We start from the raw sequence: 13,940 nt of genomic DNA, 5'->3' as shown, positions 1-13,940 counted from the left end.
AAAGCAGATTATTGGAGTTCATGAGTGTTTGTCTTCGCTATTATTACTGATTTATTTGTACGCTTTTAAGATTGTTTCCTAACCTAACCTTAAAGGATAGGTTAGGAAAAAAAGGAAAGGTTTCTTTATATTTCATAACCTGACCTTAAATGTTAGGTTAGTAAATAATAGGAAAAGATTAGATTAGGAAATAACAGGAAAAGGTTCCCTTATATTTTCTAACCTAACCTTAAAGGTTAATGAACGTCAGAATTATCAGGGATTAAGTTTTGTTATTGCTTTAAAAAATTCTAAAGTAATTTCTATTTGAAATAGCTGATAACTGCAGGTAGCACAAAGATATTTAATACAGCTCATTTTTCCCTCTTAGGGATACCTAAAAGCTCTTGGTATGGCTCGAACTGCTGAAGTCAAAAGAGATGCACGTATTGGAGAAGCAGAAGCCCATAGAGATTCACAAATTAAGGTATACTTTCTTTCATCTTAAAGCAGTTTTTAGCATAGACATAATTCAGTCAACATTGGATCGAGTTTAATTAAAGGTGAAATTATTCATACAATATACGTGCCGATTCAGAATTGCATGTCATAAATTATGCAGTATGTTCCTGAACAAAAGGAATTTAAAATATTCTTAGGAGGGGGTGTTTTGTTTTTTTGGAAAATGCCATAGTTTTCAAAAATATATAAACTTTTGTGACTTCACTGTACTATAAGTCAGTAGTCCATAGGACAACATTGCAGGTTTCTTCAGAGTAGAAACTGTCATGCGTTTAAAAGACAGCAAGCTATTTATTGAATGGAATAATGTCAGCATTGCAACACAAATTATATTAACATAATTTTTTTTTAAAAAAAGTACTTATAGGAGAAAAAATGATGGAATTAAGTTTAAAGATTAAGCTATTATCTTAATTCATATAGTTTGAATTTTATTTTCAAATGGAATGGCTTAAGGCAATTAATAGTACACCCTAAATAGTACAATATTTTTTCTAATTTGTATAACTGTTTGTGAATGCCTGGTGAATAATAATGGCATTGTCACACAGTACAAGGTTTTGCTGAGAGCTGCACCATCATCCTACATGCTAAATGGGAAAACATTACCCTGTAAATCAACAGGCATTTCATTTATTTTTTTATAAATTTTGTTTTCTGAGTTTACATCAATTGTTTCATGAGTGTGCTTTACTTTGTTTACTGTGCTTCAGTTCTAATCATGTCATTTTGCATCCATTTCTCTGATACCAGAAGTAACAGTAACAAACTTTAATATAGTGTTTCTTAGGAACTGCTGTTTTTGAAAAACCCCTAAGAACATACTTTTTTTATAGAAACCTATTATAGAATTTAGTGTTAGTAGTGGCAAATGATGCAAGAAAGCAAACTTATACAGCATCATCCAAAAAAAAAAACCAGTGCTTCTCATGTCACCTGTCTATCCCCTCTAATAGCTAGTTAATCTAGTTCTTCCGTGAATTTATTCAAACTGACCAACTGTAAAACACCAGGTGTTAGTTTGGTCCAATAATCAATTATCGACTGGCTGAAGAGAAATTTCTACACATCTAAACTACAACCATCCTTCTTTAGTTTGAATTTGTGCCCCCTCATACTTGCCACTCTGGGCACTGCAATTTTGCAGAACTGAAGCCTTGATGAAGTAATTCTGAATCTATACTGATGAGTTATTCTCTCTCTCTCTCTCTCTCTCTCTCTCTCTCTCTCTCTCTCTCTCTCTCTCTCTCTCTCTCTCTGTCTGTCTGTCTGTCTGTCTGTCTTCCATTCAATAAATAGCTTGCTGTCTTTTAAATGCATGATGGTTTCTACTCTGAAGAAACCTGCAACATCGTCCTATGGACTACAGACTCTTATAGTATGTACGTGATCCATATAGCCTGCACAAATGAGAATTGAATGAAGGAAACTTGAGATGATTAAAAATAAATTACAAGGTTGTGAAAATCAAATAAGCATTTGGCTGTCATATCCTTTACTCTTCAGAAGACAGAAAGAAATTATAGCTAAAAAAAAAAAAGGTGATATTTTATCATAATTGTGTATGGCAAGATCAGTGTTGACTTTATGCCCACACATAATACTTGCCTCATTTTACATTGTGCCACTCACTGCTGCTAATGTGCCATTAAAATTTTAAACCAACCAACCTACATTGTGCCACAATTTATACACAGTAAAAATCCATAATCATAACCTTTATTGTGTATAAATTGTGGAATATAGTACTTAAACAATAATTTTCTTTTGTGCAGCTGAAAAATTTAGTGCATAAGCTAATTCAAGTGATGTATGAGACAACTATTACATTTATCTGCTAATTTAAATAACAAAATCTCCTGAACAGGGAATTTTGTTATTTAAATTAATAGTAATTTAAACTTCTGGGACCTGAGCAGCATCTAGATTTATAAATGCCTAGATGCAAACAAGAAAATTCTGCTCCTTGTCTATGTGCAGATGCACGAAAAAGTATAACATTAACGATGCAGGGGTGAACTTTCTCCATTATTCAGTCATGCTTGAAATAATTGAAAATTGTGTACTTTGTAATATTAACTTGAGTTTGACATAATTTATACAAGAATGAATAGTATAGTTAAATTTTAGAAAATTTAAGTAAAAAGGATTACAAATAGGATATAAAAATGTCAAAAAAGTTATTAGTGCAATATAACAGGTACTGTATTTATAAATTACAAGTGTTACACTAAAGAAATGGTTGCCTTTACTGATTTGATGCTACCTTTACTGATTTCAAATGTTTTAATCTTGTTCATTTGAACAAATTTAAACCTATTATAAAATCTTGAGTGGTGCACAAGATCCTTTGGATTTGTCATTTTTTAGGTTCCTTACGCTCTTAAATTACCTTATCCATTCAATTCAAACCTACCCTATCTTCAAAAGAAAAGTGTTTTCTTTAATTCCTTAGTGAAAGATTCAAACAATCTTCATTAATTGTTGAGCAAATGAAACCCGTAGAATCATGTGTGAAACACCAATCAGCTTAATGATTAATAAAACTGTTTTTTATTGGGCCAGAAAAGAACAGCAAAGTATAGCCTGTTGTAAAATAGTTCCACGTAACTCTTTTGAAATTGTGATAGAGTTTACTCAAACAAGTATTTTGTTTACTGCACAATGCAGAAAACTAGGTTTCAAGCCTCTCCACAGTGTTGAGACCTTCCATGTTTTAAATATAGGCAGTTTGCATTGTTATTTATTTGTTTCACCTTTGCAGTATTTATTTTATTTATTTATTTTTTTTTTTTTGTTATGTGCAAAGGTAGGTTTTCATTTCATTGGAGAATTGTCTTATCCAAAGGCAACAACAATTTCTGTGAAGAATTTCAGCAATGCAGTTGATAAGAAAAACATTCTGCATTCATTTTGTATTAGCTGCAAAATCAAAAACAGCACATTACTTATAACACATTGTTTTTTGAATATCTTCTTGATTGTGTATTTTAGCTGGTAACAAGACTTCAAGAAATATTATTTATTGATACTTCCACTATAAACTACCAAAAACTGTGGTGAAATAGAAAAATTTTGCAACCACTTTACATCGCATGCAATGAAATAAAAAAGCTGCAGTCTTCTGGAAGAATTGTTTTTTGCAATACATGTTGTATCAGTCTTCCTTTGATATGTACTCACCTAATAATCAGTTTTCTAGGAAAATTAACTATTGGTGGCATTATTATAAATTTAATTAGTGCCAAATATAAATTGGAAATTTTTGTTATGTAAATGATAAAGTCCACTAACAGAAGGGAATGATAACTTATTTTAAAATAATTATTACAGTAACTAATAATTATTTTAATATTTATTAAAATTAATTTAATATTTAAATGTAAGCTTTCTGCAGTCCATTCTATTGGTTTTTCCTTACAGTTTCCCAAGTAAGTAAATGGCAATTGCATGATGATTCAAGATGTATCAGAAAATTAGGTGATTTTGTTACGATTTTAAAAATGTTAAATATTGATACAAATAAAAAGTTTACTCAGTACAAATAGTTTACTCAGAAGCAAAACAAAAAAGGTATATGTACCAAACATGAAAACTAAATTCATACTCAAATTGAGTCCATCTGCTGTATAGTCTAACCACTAGAACACATTTTGTTATTAGACCATGTTGTCCAAAGAAGTGATCACATGTCTAAATATCTGCATACAATAAATGAAAGATTAAAAATTGATGAAGAAATAGGTGATCTGGATATTCTGTGCAGTAAGTGATTTGAAGTAATGCTATGTTTATCATAAATAATCACAAGATTTTTAGTTGATATATTGTCTTCTACTGCACCATATAATATATCTGTGCACTGGACAGACATGGCATAAGTTTTAAGAAAAATTATGTTAATGTTTATATTAATACTGCATAGGTATTAAATTAACATTATGGTATAAATGTCATACACCATGGGAAGAAATTAAAACAAGGTTTAGATTTATTGGGACAAATCTTATGAACTGGTACTGATCTTGTAACACTTGGATCTAATCTTTTTCTCAAAGCTGTTTCTGTGATGTTTAACACAAACAAAAAACAATGAATGCTCACTATTTAGTCGCCATTAACTCAGTGATTATTTCAAGGCACCAAATAATGATTACAAAATGTGACGGTACATTTTCCTGCTGGAGCCACAGCTTGGCCAGTTGTGCCAGTGGAATGGTATCTAGAATGGTCATTGAGAATGTCTATCACTTATAGATATATTTCATCTGTAACATTGACATCAAAGTATAGATTAATGAACTGATAGTCCCACTGCATATCATTTTGTTTGTATTTGAGTTGTTTCCATCCAGTGCATGTTGTTTTTAGTTAAATAGCATGAATTATACCTATTGATGGCACTGCCAATGTAGAATATTGTCTTGTCACTGAAGAACTAATAAACTTCTGTTGCTGTAAGACCATTGGCAGAGCTCGTTAAGGACAGCCTATATTGCCATTAATGAAGATACTTTATAAAATGAAGATAATTTATAGCATTCCATACAGTTTGCTTTACCATTTCAGTGTTGTGGAGATTGGAATGAGTGTTTAGGATCCAACCTAAAACCATTATTTAACTTTTTTGGCTGATTAGAAAAAAGCATGAATACCTTCATTTTTTTATTTATTTATTATTTGTTTATTTTTTTATTTTTTTGTTTGTTTGTTTGTACTGATTAATAATTTTTCCAACAGTCACTTGATTACATGGAGAACTCCAGTTCTTATTGAGCTAAAGTGCTTGGCATTCTGTTCATTAATACCACCTCTTATCTTAATTTAAAAACTATTATTAACCTTAGAACTGTACCTATTATACTGTTATATAATATATCTAATATAATCTGATGTATTGGTTAATACAGTTGCATCATTTTTATACGTAGCAAACTACCCAAAGTAGGTAAATGGCATTGTTTTAATTTTATCTCTATTGTGAAAACCTTCATAATGAGTTGCCATGATATGGCACTACCTTGAATAAGAATGCTTTTTAGGCTAAATTGCTGCACACCATCGGGCATCGCTCATATTGTGGAGTTATACTTCATAGCTGAGTCGTCACAAATGCAACACCCGGATACCTGCCTATCCACTGAAGAGAGACCAAAAAGCCTTGAAACAGTGCCGTCTGGATGGTGCAGCTACTGTAAGACAACCAGCTGAAGCAGAGAAATATAAATTAGAGAAGTTATCTGAAGCAAACAGGTAAAAAAATAAGTGACTTAATTTTCGATATCAAGTTATGCCTTTATTATTACACTGATTTTCTGATTATGATATCTTGATTTTATATTAAATAAGATTACCATGTACACATCCTCTTCATGATTTTTTTTTTTACATTTTTTTTATCCACACAAAGGATATGTTTAAAAATCATTAATATGGTGTTAATAGTGAATTAGTTCTGTAACTAATATTTTATATGTGAACTCAAAAAAAAAAAAAAAAAAAAAAAAAAAATCCGCCAAGAATAAGTGACAATAGTCTTCTCCATTGGTGAAGCATTACTTATTCAGGGTAGTGCAATATCATGGTAACTCGTGAAAGTTTTCACTATTTGAGATATAATTAAAATGATGCCATTTACCTACTTCGGGTAGTTTGCTACGTATAAAAATTATACGATTGCACTAACCTGTACGTCAGTAAACTACCACATAGCTTGAGTCTCTTGCCCAAGAATGCTTAGTATATACTATAATTTCAATAATACTAATAATATACTATGCTATGCTGATATGCTATGCTATTGTGCAGTCAGATATGAAGTTTTCTGAGCAGTGCAGACATGCTGCAAGAGTAGCTCATGGGGTCTTGTCAATGATATATAGGAATTTTTCTAGCAGGGATAAGGAGGTGATTATCCCCTTGTATAAGGCAATGGTCAGGCCCCACCTAGAGTACTCCATACAGGTCTGGAGGCCTCATTTTAGGATGGATGTAGAGCTGCTGGGATGAGTGCAGAGGAAGGCAATGAGATTGATGAATGAAACAAAATGTTTCTCTTACCAAGAAAAGCTTAAGTTCTGCAAATTGCAGTGTCTGGAGAATAAGCACCTGCAAGGTGATCTGATTGAGGTGTATAAGGCATCGAATGGTTTGAGAAAGCTCAATGCTGATGAGATTTTTCCTCTTATTCAGATTACGCACCTGAGGGGGCATAATTTCAAATTGAGGAGAGACAGTTGTAGAATAGATGTGTGGAATTTGCATTTAGTGGGTGGTTGATTGCTGGAACAGACTTCTATTAATCGTTGTGTAAGTTGACAGCTTAAATAAATTTAAGGCAGAACCAGACAAACTTTTGGAATGAATGGATGGGTGAAATGGTAAAGTTTTTTTTTTTTTTTTTATTTATTTTTGGCTGATGCTGTATATGATGCTTTCTTGCATCATATGCCTCTGCTGAGCTGATATTATTACTGAAGCATACAGTCAAATTCACCATGGTGCACTACATTTTAAAATATTATTCAGCTTTAAATTTAGTAATATGAAAACACCACAGGTAATTTCAGTACAAATTAATTTATTGGTTGATTATTTTGTTAGGAAGCTTTAGCAGAGGAAGAACGAATGGCTGCACGTTACCTCAATGACACAGAAATAGCAAAAGCTCAAAGGGATTTTGAACTGAAGAAAGCAGCATATGATATGGAAGTAAATACCAAGGTAAAGATGATAGCAGTAATGTTCATTACAGGCTTTACTTCTTAATTATGAACTGTAGATATAAGCATGGAAATATGGATTTTAGACATTAACACATTTTGTCCCCCCCCCCCTTTTTGTTTTTTTTTTGCAGAAAGCAGAATCTGATCTTGCATATAACTTGCAAGCTGCTAAAACTCGTCAGCGCATCAAGGAAGAGCAGATGCAAGTTAAAGTAATAGAGAGGACACAAGAAATTCAAGTACAGGAACAGGAAATTATGCGTAAAGAAAAAGAGCTAGAAGCTACTGTAAGACGACCAGCTGAAGCAGAGAAATATAAATTAGAGAAGTTATCTGAAGCAAACAGGTAAAAAAATAAGTGACTTAATTTTCGATATCAAGTTACGTCTTTATTATTACACTGATTTTCTGAGTATGGTGTCTTGATTTTATACTAAATAAGATTACCATGTGCACAATATCCCCTTCATGATTTTTTTTTTACATTTTTTTTTATCCACGCAAAGGATATGTTTAAAAATCATTAATATGGTATTAATAGTGAATTAGTTCTGTAACTAATATTTTATATGTGAACTCAAAAAAAAAAAAAAAAAAAAAACACAATGTGAATGCATTGTTTGATTACTCGTGTCTTCATATTAACATACGGTTATCATAGCTTGAGGCATTTGCCCTAAACTTAACTACGCCTGCTTCACTGGCTGCACCATTTCCTATTTCATTGGCTATACCTTGTCACTGGGTTGTTCAGGTCTTCACAGTGTCTAACTGCCAATTGACAAGATTCCATAAATGATCGAAACCTGGGTCTGGTTAGTGGCATACACTTTATAAAAAACAATATACTTCTCCATCGGAGTAGTGCCTTTTATTTAGAGAATTAGATAACCAAAGCAACTCTTCGTAAAGTGCTCCACAATACGATATCGATGTACTAAGTGAAAGACTCAGTTTGCTGACAACTATGTACGTAAAGTGGCTATGCCCAACATGTACAATGACATTTTAGCATTAAAGCACTTCAGACAGTTCACAGTTAGTCATAGTTTGCTTCATAAATGAATAATTAATTAATCAGTGGCTTGAAGAAACATGATTTGCTTTGGAATATTTAAATTAAATAAACTTAAATTAAATAGAATAAATAGCAAACCAACTTGTTTACATGGTATGCTGTTAATAAAACAATAACAAAATCAATTTGATGGCTGTAAGCAGGTAGAATTGTGAATTATTGTGAAGGAAGTAGTGAATTATTCCTATAAAAAGTTTTTAAGGTTATCCCACAGGATTCACAATAGGACTCTGACTATGTCAGATTCCATTTCCATGGAACAGCCAGTTGGTATAAGTAGTATAGTACAAAATTATTCATACTGTCAATGTAGGATATAGCCATGGGGGTTATAGGCACTCTGACCAATAGTCCCAGTTGAAATTCTGAGAGGCAGTTCATCCTATGAACTGCCTCAAAACTCACAATCAGCTATTTTGAACAGAATAATACATGACTTGGTTCATCGCTGTATGGAACTACTTTTCATAATTTAGAGTCCAATAATAGCACCACTCCAAGTGATCTTGGGATTGACTGTAATTATCTTAGGTTTCTAAACTACTCCTCTGCCATGGAAATCAAACCCATGCAGCCATCATCCATGAAAAATCCTTGTGGATATTGAATGCAGTTATGGCTGCACCTAATGAATAGTTAGACCTCTGCTTTCACACAAATTTTAAAGTTATTAAATAAAGTATACTTATATAGAAAAAAGAATAACAGGAAAAAATATTCAGAGATAGAAATTGGTTTAATAATAAGCATTTAAACCTGTGTGGAACATTTAAATCTGTCTTTAATTTCTTAAATTACAGATTATTCTTGGACATTTCATGGTAGTCTGTATGACTTGCTTCAGTGAATTCCTGTAATGCTGTTCTTATGTGACACCATCAACCTAACATACAAAAAAAAAAAAAAAAAAAAAAAACAATATTCACCAGAATATATATAATGTTATACGATATTAAAAAAAAGCAAACACATATTCAATAAACAATTTTTATAATGTGTAATCAGTTTTTAACTGTTCTTTGGTATATATATTTTTTCTCCCAGAGAAATCTTAAATGTAAATTAGTAAACTTAATAAAGAAATGCTAATTTTTACTTTTCATTTAATCAAAAATGCTGATTGCCCCTTAATTTTTTTTTTTTTTTTTTTTTGTGTACACTCCAATAAGAACTTTTAAACCTGGCCTGTGAATAATCTGTCTTTGAATTTCAGCTTTTATTAAAATAGCTGTATTAATTTTATTAATATCAGCATATTTACATTACACAGAGATCAGTCTTTAAATCTATGAATATATCATTTGCAGAAACAGAGTAATAATGGAGGCAGAAGCAGATGCTGAAGCTGTTCGTGTAAGCAATTTCAATATACTTTTTTTTTTTTTTTTTTTTGAAATAAAAATATATATATTGATATAATAATTAATAATACCCTAATAAACATGCATGAAATATAAACTTGAATAGAGTAACTTTTTTGTTAATTTTTATGTCATAATTGTAAATGTCTCTGAATATTTTGGTTTACATGCAGATTTCTTGGAAACATTATGCCCTCTCCTTTCAGATAGCACAGTCTTTTTAGGAATAGTAAATTCATATGAAAATTTACCTTTTTTTCTAATACTTGGATGTTAAAAACTGATAAATATTTTGAGAGCTTCAGCTTTAAGTATAACAGAAGATAGTCTCACTATCTTCTGTTATACAGTACATTCAAGAAGTTTCCAGAAATATCATAAATCTACTAAATATCAGAACATGCAAAACATGTTCTGGAATGTTTGTTAGTACAGTAAACTCACTTTAATAAATACTTCAAAAAACAAAAATCATCCACTGAACTATGATTTTTGTCCATACAGGACCTGCTGACACACCTCAGTCTGATAGTATTTATCGTTAAAATATATTCATAATAAAGCAGAGTGCTAGAGAACCTCTTGATCATACATTTGCTTTCTTGCATCACATGCCACTACTACTACTACTACTACCTTCCATCAACCTGCCAGGCATCAGTAGGAGGTCATTATATCCTCAGTGAGGCTATTCAAGAGCACTTTACACTTCAAATAACCCTTGGGTCAAATTTTCTACTGACACTCTATGACATGGTATGCATTGCATAGCATAACACATTTTCATAATGTCCTGGCAACTTCAGAGATTATATCTACTTCCAAGTGTAATTGAAATTTAGAAATTCAGTTGGATTTAGTGGACAGGCCTCACACCCATATAGTCCATTAAATTGAGGAGGTTTTACTGTAATACTGGCTTGTCCACCCTTGCAGTCATGTAGACAGCCCAAAGTTGTGTGGCCCCCAAGTCTAAAACTAGTATGTCACAACAAAATATTTCATAATGACTTCTGAAAATATACATTCTTAATAATATTTGATTTTTATGTATTGCTCTCTTGTGATGTTTTGTGTCTTCCTTAGAATTTAACAATAGTATTATAAGTAAGATTATTAGTGATATAATTATTTTTGGATTTTTATATTTAATTATTAAATGTAAAAAAGTTAAACTAATATAAACATTGATAAAAATAATTAAATTTTAATTTTAAAAATGTGTAATTAGTAGTAAGAAACTGTTCCTGTGGCCTGCTTCCTGCAAGGACCTAGTCATCCTGCAACCTTCAGCATTTTACCTGTTTTGGCCACAAGCCAAAAAAGGTTTGTCATTGGAGGGTCCAAGGAGAGTGAATTTTGCTGAAGGGCATTGCATCTGTGCACAAGTTCATTGGCGCCTCCATAGCCAGGTGGGCAGGGGCAGCAGTGCGTAGCACACGCTTCTTGATTAGACCGGGGTTCGAGCCCATGACCGGAGGATGCGGAAAGGTCAGGGAATGACCACCGCATATCCCCAGAGCAATATGGCCTTAGTTTTTAATGCTCCTAAAAACCAAATAAACAAACAAACAAGTTCATTTTTGGTTAAGCAGTACTTCATTAAAAAGGGAATAATAGCATTTGCCTTAATCATCAAATCTTTCACCATGCAATTTGTTCCTTTTCCAGCAGTGAAACAATTGCTGAAAGGTTTCCTTTTAAAGCTGCTATTATACTTACACAGTATCTTTGAAACTGGAACAGGTGTTAAGGATGATTGTATAAAATGGTTCTTGGAGTGTTTCCAACAACTTACAAACATTATAAAAAAAAAAAAACACCTTGCTTAAGGGTACCACTACTTTCTTTAGGCGCCTCTGTAGCCAGGTGGGCAGGAGCGGCAGTGCATAGCACACACTTCTTGATTAGACTGGGGTTCGAGCCCATGACCACCAAATACGGAGGATGCGGAAAGGTCAAGGGATAACCACCGCATATCCCCGGAGCAATATAGCCTTAGTTGCTAATGCTCCTAAAAAACCAAACAACAACAACCACTACTTTCAAAAAAACATCGTTTAAACGTTCATTTAAAAGTATATACATTGACCCATTTTTGAAAAAAAAAAAATAGTAAAAATATAAAAATAAATAACAAATAAACCATTATGAGAACTTAAATGCACTGCTTATTGTGATTAATTGTTAATTACATATAACTTTGTTTGTTCATCTTATTTATGGAATTATATTTTAATTTTTCTCTCATTTTTGTTAAAGATTTATTCACATTTTTGCTGTTAGTCATGTGTTAAATTAAGGCGAAATGCCCCAACTTTGAATGTAAAACTATGTGTATTATTGGATTTTGTTTCAAATTATTTTGCTTTTTTTTATTGCCAAATCTTGATAACGTAATGATGTCATTTTTGAATGCTTAATATATATAGATCTATAAGGTCTCTGAAATAAAATGCAGTCGAAGCTCTTCATAGCAACCCTCTTTTTAATGTCCTATATGGTTGGTCCCGGCCAATTTCTCATTAACCTAATACTATTTTACATGTAATGACCTTGTGATTCAGTGTAATGACCTTGAAAATAAAATAATTTCTCTATAACAACCATAAATTTCCACCTTTTAATCTGAATTTTTACTTTTATTACAGTATTCTCATCTAAAAATGACAGAATGCTTTAAACATATTGGAGTAATTGCAGCCTGACCACGAGAAATCATTTGTTAAGATTTGCCACGCTCTTTTCTCTCAGTGCAGTAATGAAATGAACATTGGCTAGAAGTTCATTACATAGTTCGAGCGTATGTTTATTGGTATAGCGCCAAGAAAGCTTTGTCAGTCGCAGATAAAATTAGGATTTTGCAAGTATAGATAATGGTGTGCATTTTAAGACTGACATCGCCAAACAGTTTGGCATTCCTAAGAGTACCCTGTTCACTATTCTGAAAGATCAGAAAAAGATTGAAAGTTTAGAGAAATCTGCTGCATTGGGTGGAATTTGAGCAAGAAAGGCAAATTATCTGGATCTTGAAATGGTACTTTTGGGATGGCTAATGATGATGCATGCAGAAAATGTCCCCGTAGATGGTAATCTTTTAAAAGCTAAGGCTGAATCATTTGCACATCAAATGGATAGTGAAGAATTTAAAAGTTCAGATGGATGGTTTCAGAAATTTAAGACTCATCATAGCATGTCTTTTAAACGAGTGTGGCAAAAATGCAGTAATGGACATTGATGCTACAAATGAATGGAAGGAAAATTGTTTAAGAAAAACTACCGAAGAATGCTATTAAACAAAATTGTGCTCTGTCTTGAAAGCACAAATCAATACGAAATCGACATCCTGTAGACCATGTATTTGTGTTTCAGCATGGGATGAAGTTGATGAAAAAAGTGATTACCAACTGCTTCAAACATGCTGGATTTACTGCCTTGAATGATGCAATGTGCAAAGTTTCGCGTGCTTCTTCCTCTATTAATTGCAAAGAACAGTCCGATAATAGGGAAGAAATATTTGAGCGTGTGCGTCATCACAGAAACTTACAGGAAAACCTAAGCTTCAAAAATTAGACAGAAGTGGAAGCGGACATTGAATGCTTCAGGATATGCACAATTGAAGAGGAACTCGTTACAGACTAAATGGAGTAATTGAATCTTCTGAAATTTGTAGTGATAAGATGAGGAACCTATTGTGGTTGAACAAGAAGTTTCAGTGAAAGATGCTCATCAAGGATTAGAACTTGTGTATCAATTTTTTTTCTAGCACAGCCTAACTGAAAAAGTGAAATAACGGCTATCGTGCCCTTCATAATTCTTTTTTAAAACATGTTCTACCATTGAAACAGTATGTTTTGACAGATTATTTTAAAGTATGAAACAATTCTCTTAGGTCTATATGGGTATGTAGCCTATGTAGTGAAATTTACAATTTAATTATAACTGCTATCTACAGTCATAATTTTCTTGTTTAATACTGTAGTATATATTATTATTATTATTATTATAATTAGCCATATGGTGCAAGGAAGCCTTGAGGCTTTTGCTGCACCAGCCAAAAAAAAAAAAAAAAAAAAACACAGACAGACAGAGAGAGAGAGAGAGAGAGAAGTAGAAGGGAATCACTAAGAAAGAGAAGATTGATGATATCCAGCTCAGGACCTTGGGTGTGCCAAGCCCATGCTCACTAGATGTGAGCTCCTGTGGGTATTATAAATAAGATTATACTACAGTAGACTCAATTTTCCGGGATAGATGGTAAAATAAAAATCACGA

At 32.3% G+C, this 13,940-nt stretch overlaps 1 protein-coding gene across 1 annotated transcript in view; it reads left to right on the top strand.

Moving 5' to 3' along the window:
- Positions 1 to 13,940, top strand: part of LOC150087782 (flotillin-1-like) — a 109,530-nt gene that overhangs the window by 70,548 nt on the left and 25,042 nt on the right. The window contains exons 6-9 of the mRNA XM_090370416.1: positions 371 to 466; positions 7,105 to 7,224; positions 7,358 to 7,572; positions 9,612 to 9,657. Of these exons, the coding sequence (XP_090226542.1) occupies positions 371 to 466; positions 7,105 to 7,224; positions 7,358 to 7,572; positions 9,612 to 9,657 (477 nt within the window). The remainder of the gene's footprint in view (positions 1 to 370; positions 467 to 7,104; positions 7,225 to 7,357; positions 7,573 to 9,611; positions 9,658 to 13,940) is intronic.

This window comes from Mastigoproctus giganteus, chromosome 3 (genome assembly GCF_048544385.1).
Source record: "Mastigoproctus giganteus isolate SK-2022 chromosome 3, ASM4854438v1, whole genome shotgun sequence".
Taxonomy (NCBI): Eukaryota; Metazoa; Arthropoda; class Arachnida; order Uropygi; family Thelyphonidae; genus Mastigoproctus; species Mastigoproctus giganteus.
This window is presented reverse-complemented; position numbering and strand designations above follow the sequence as displayed.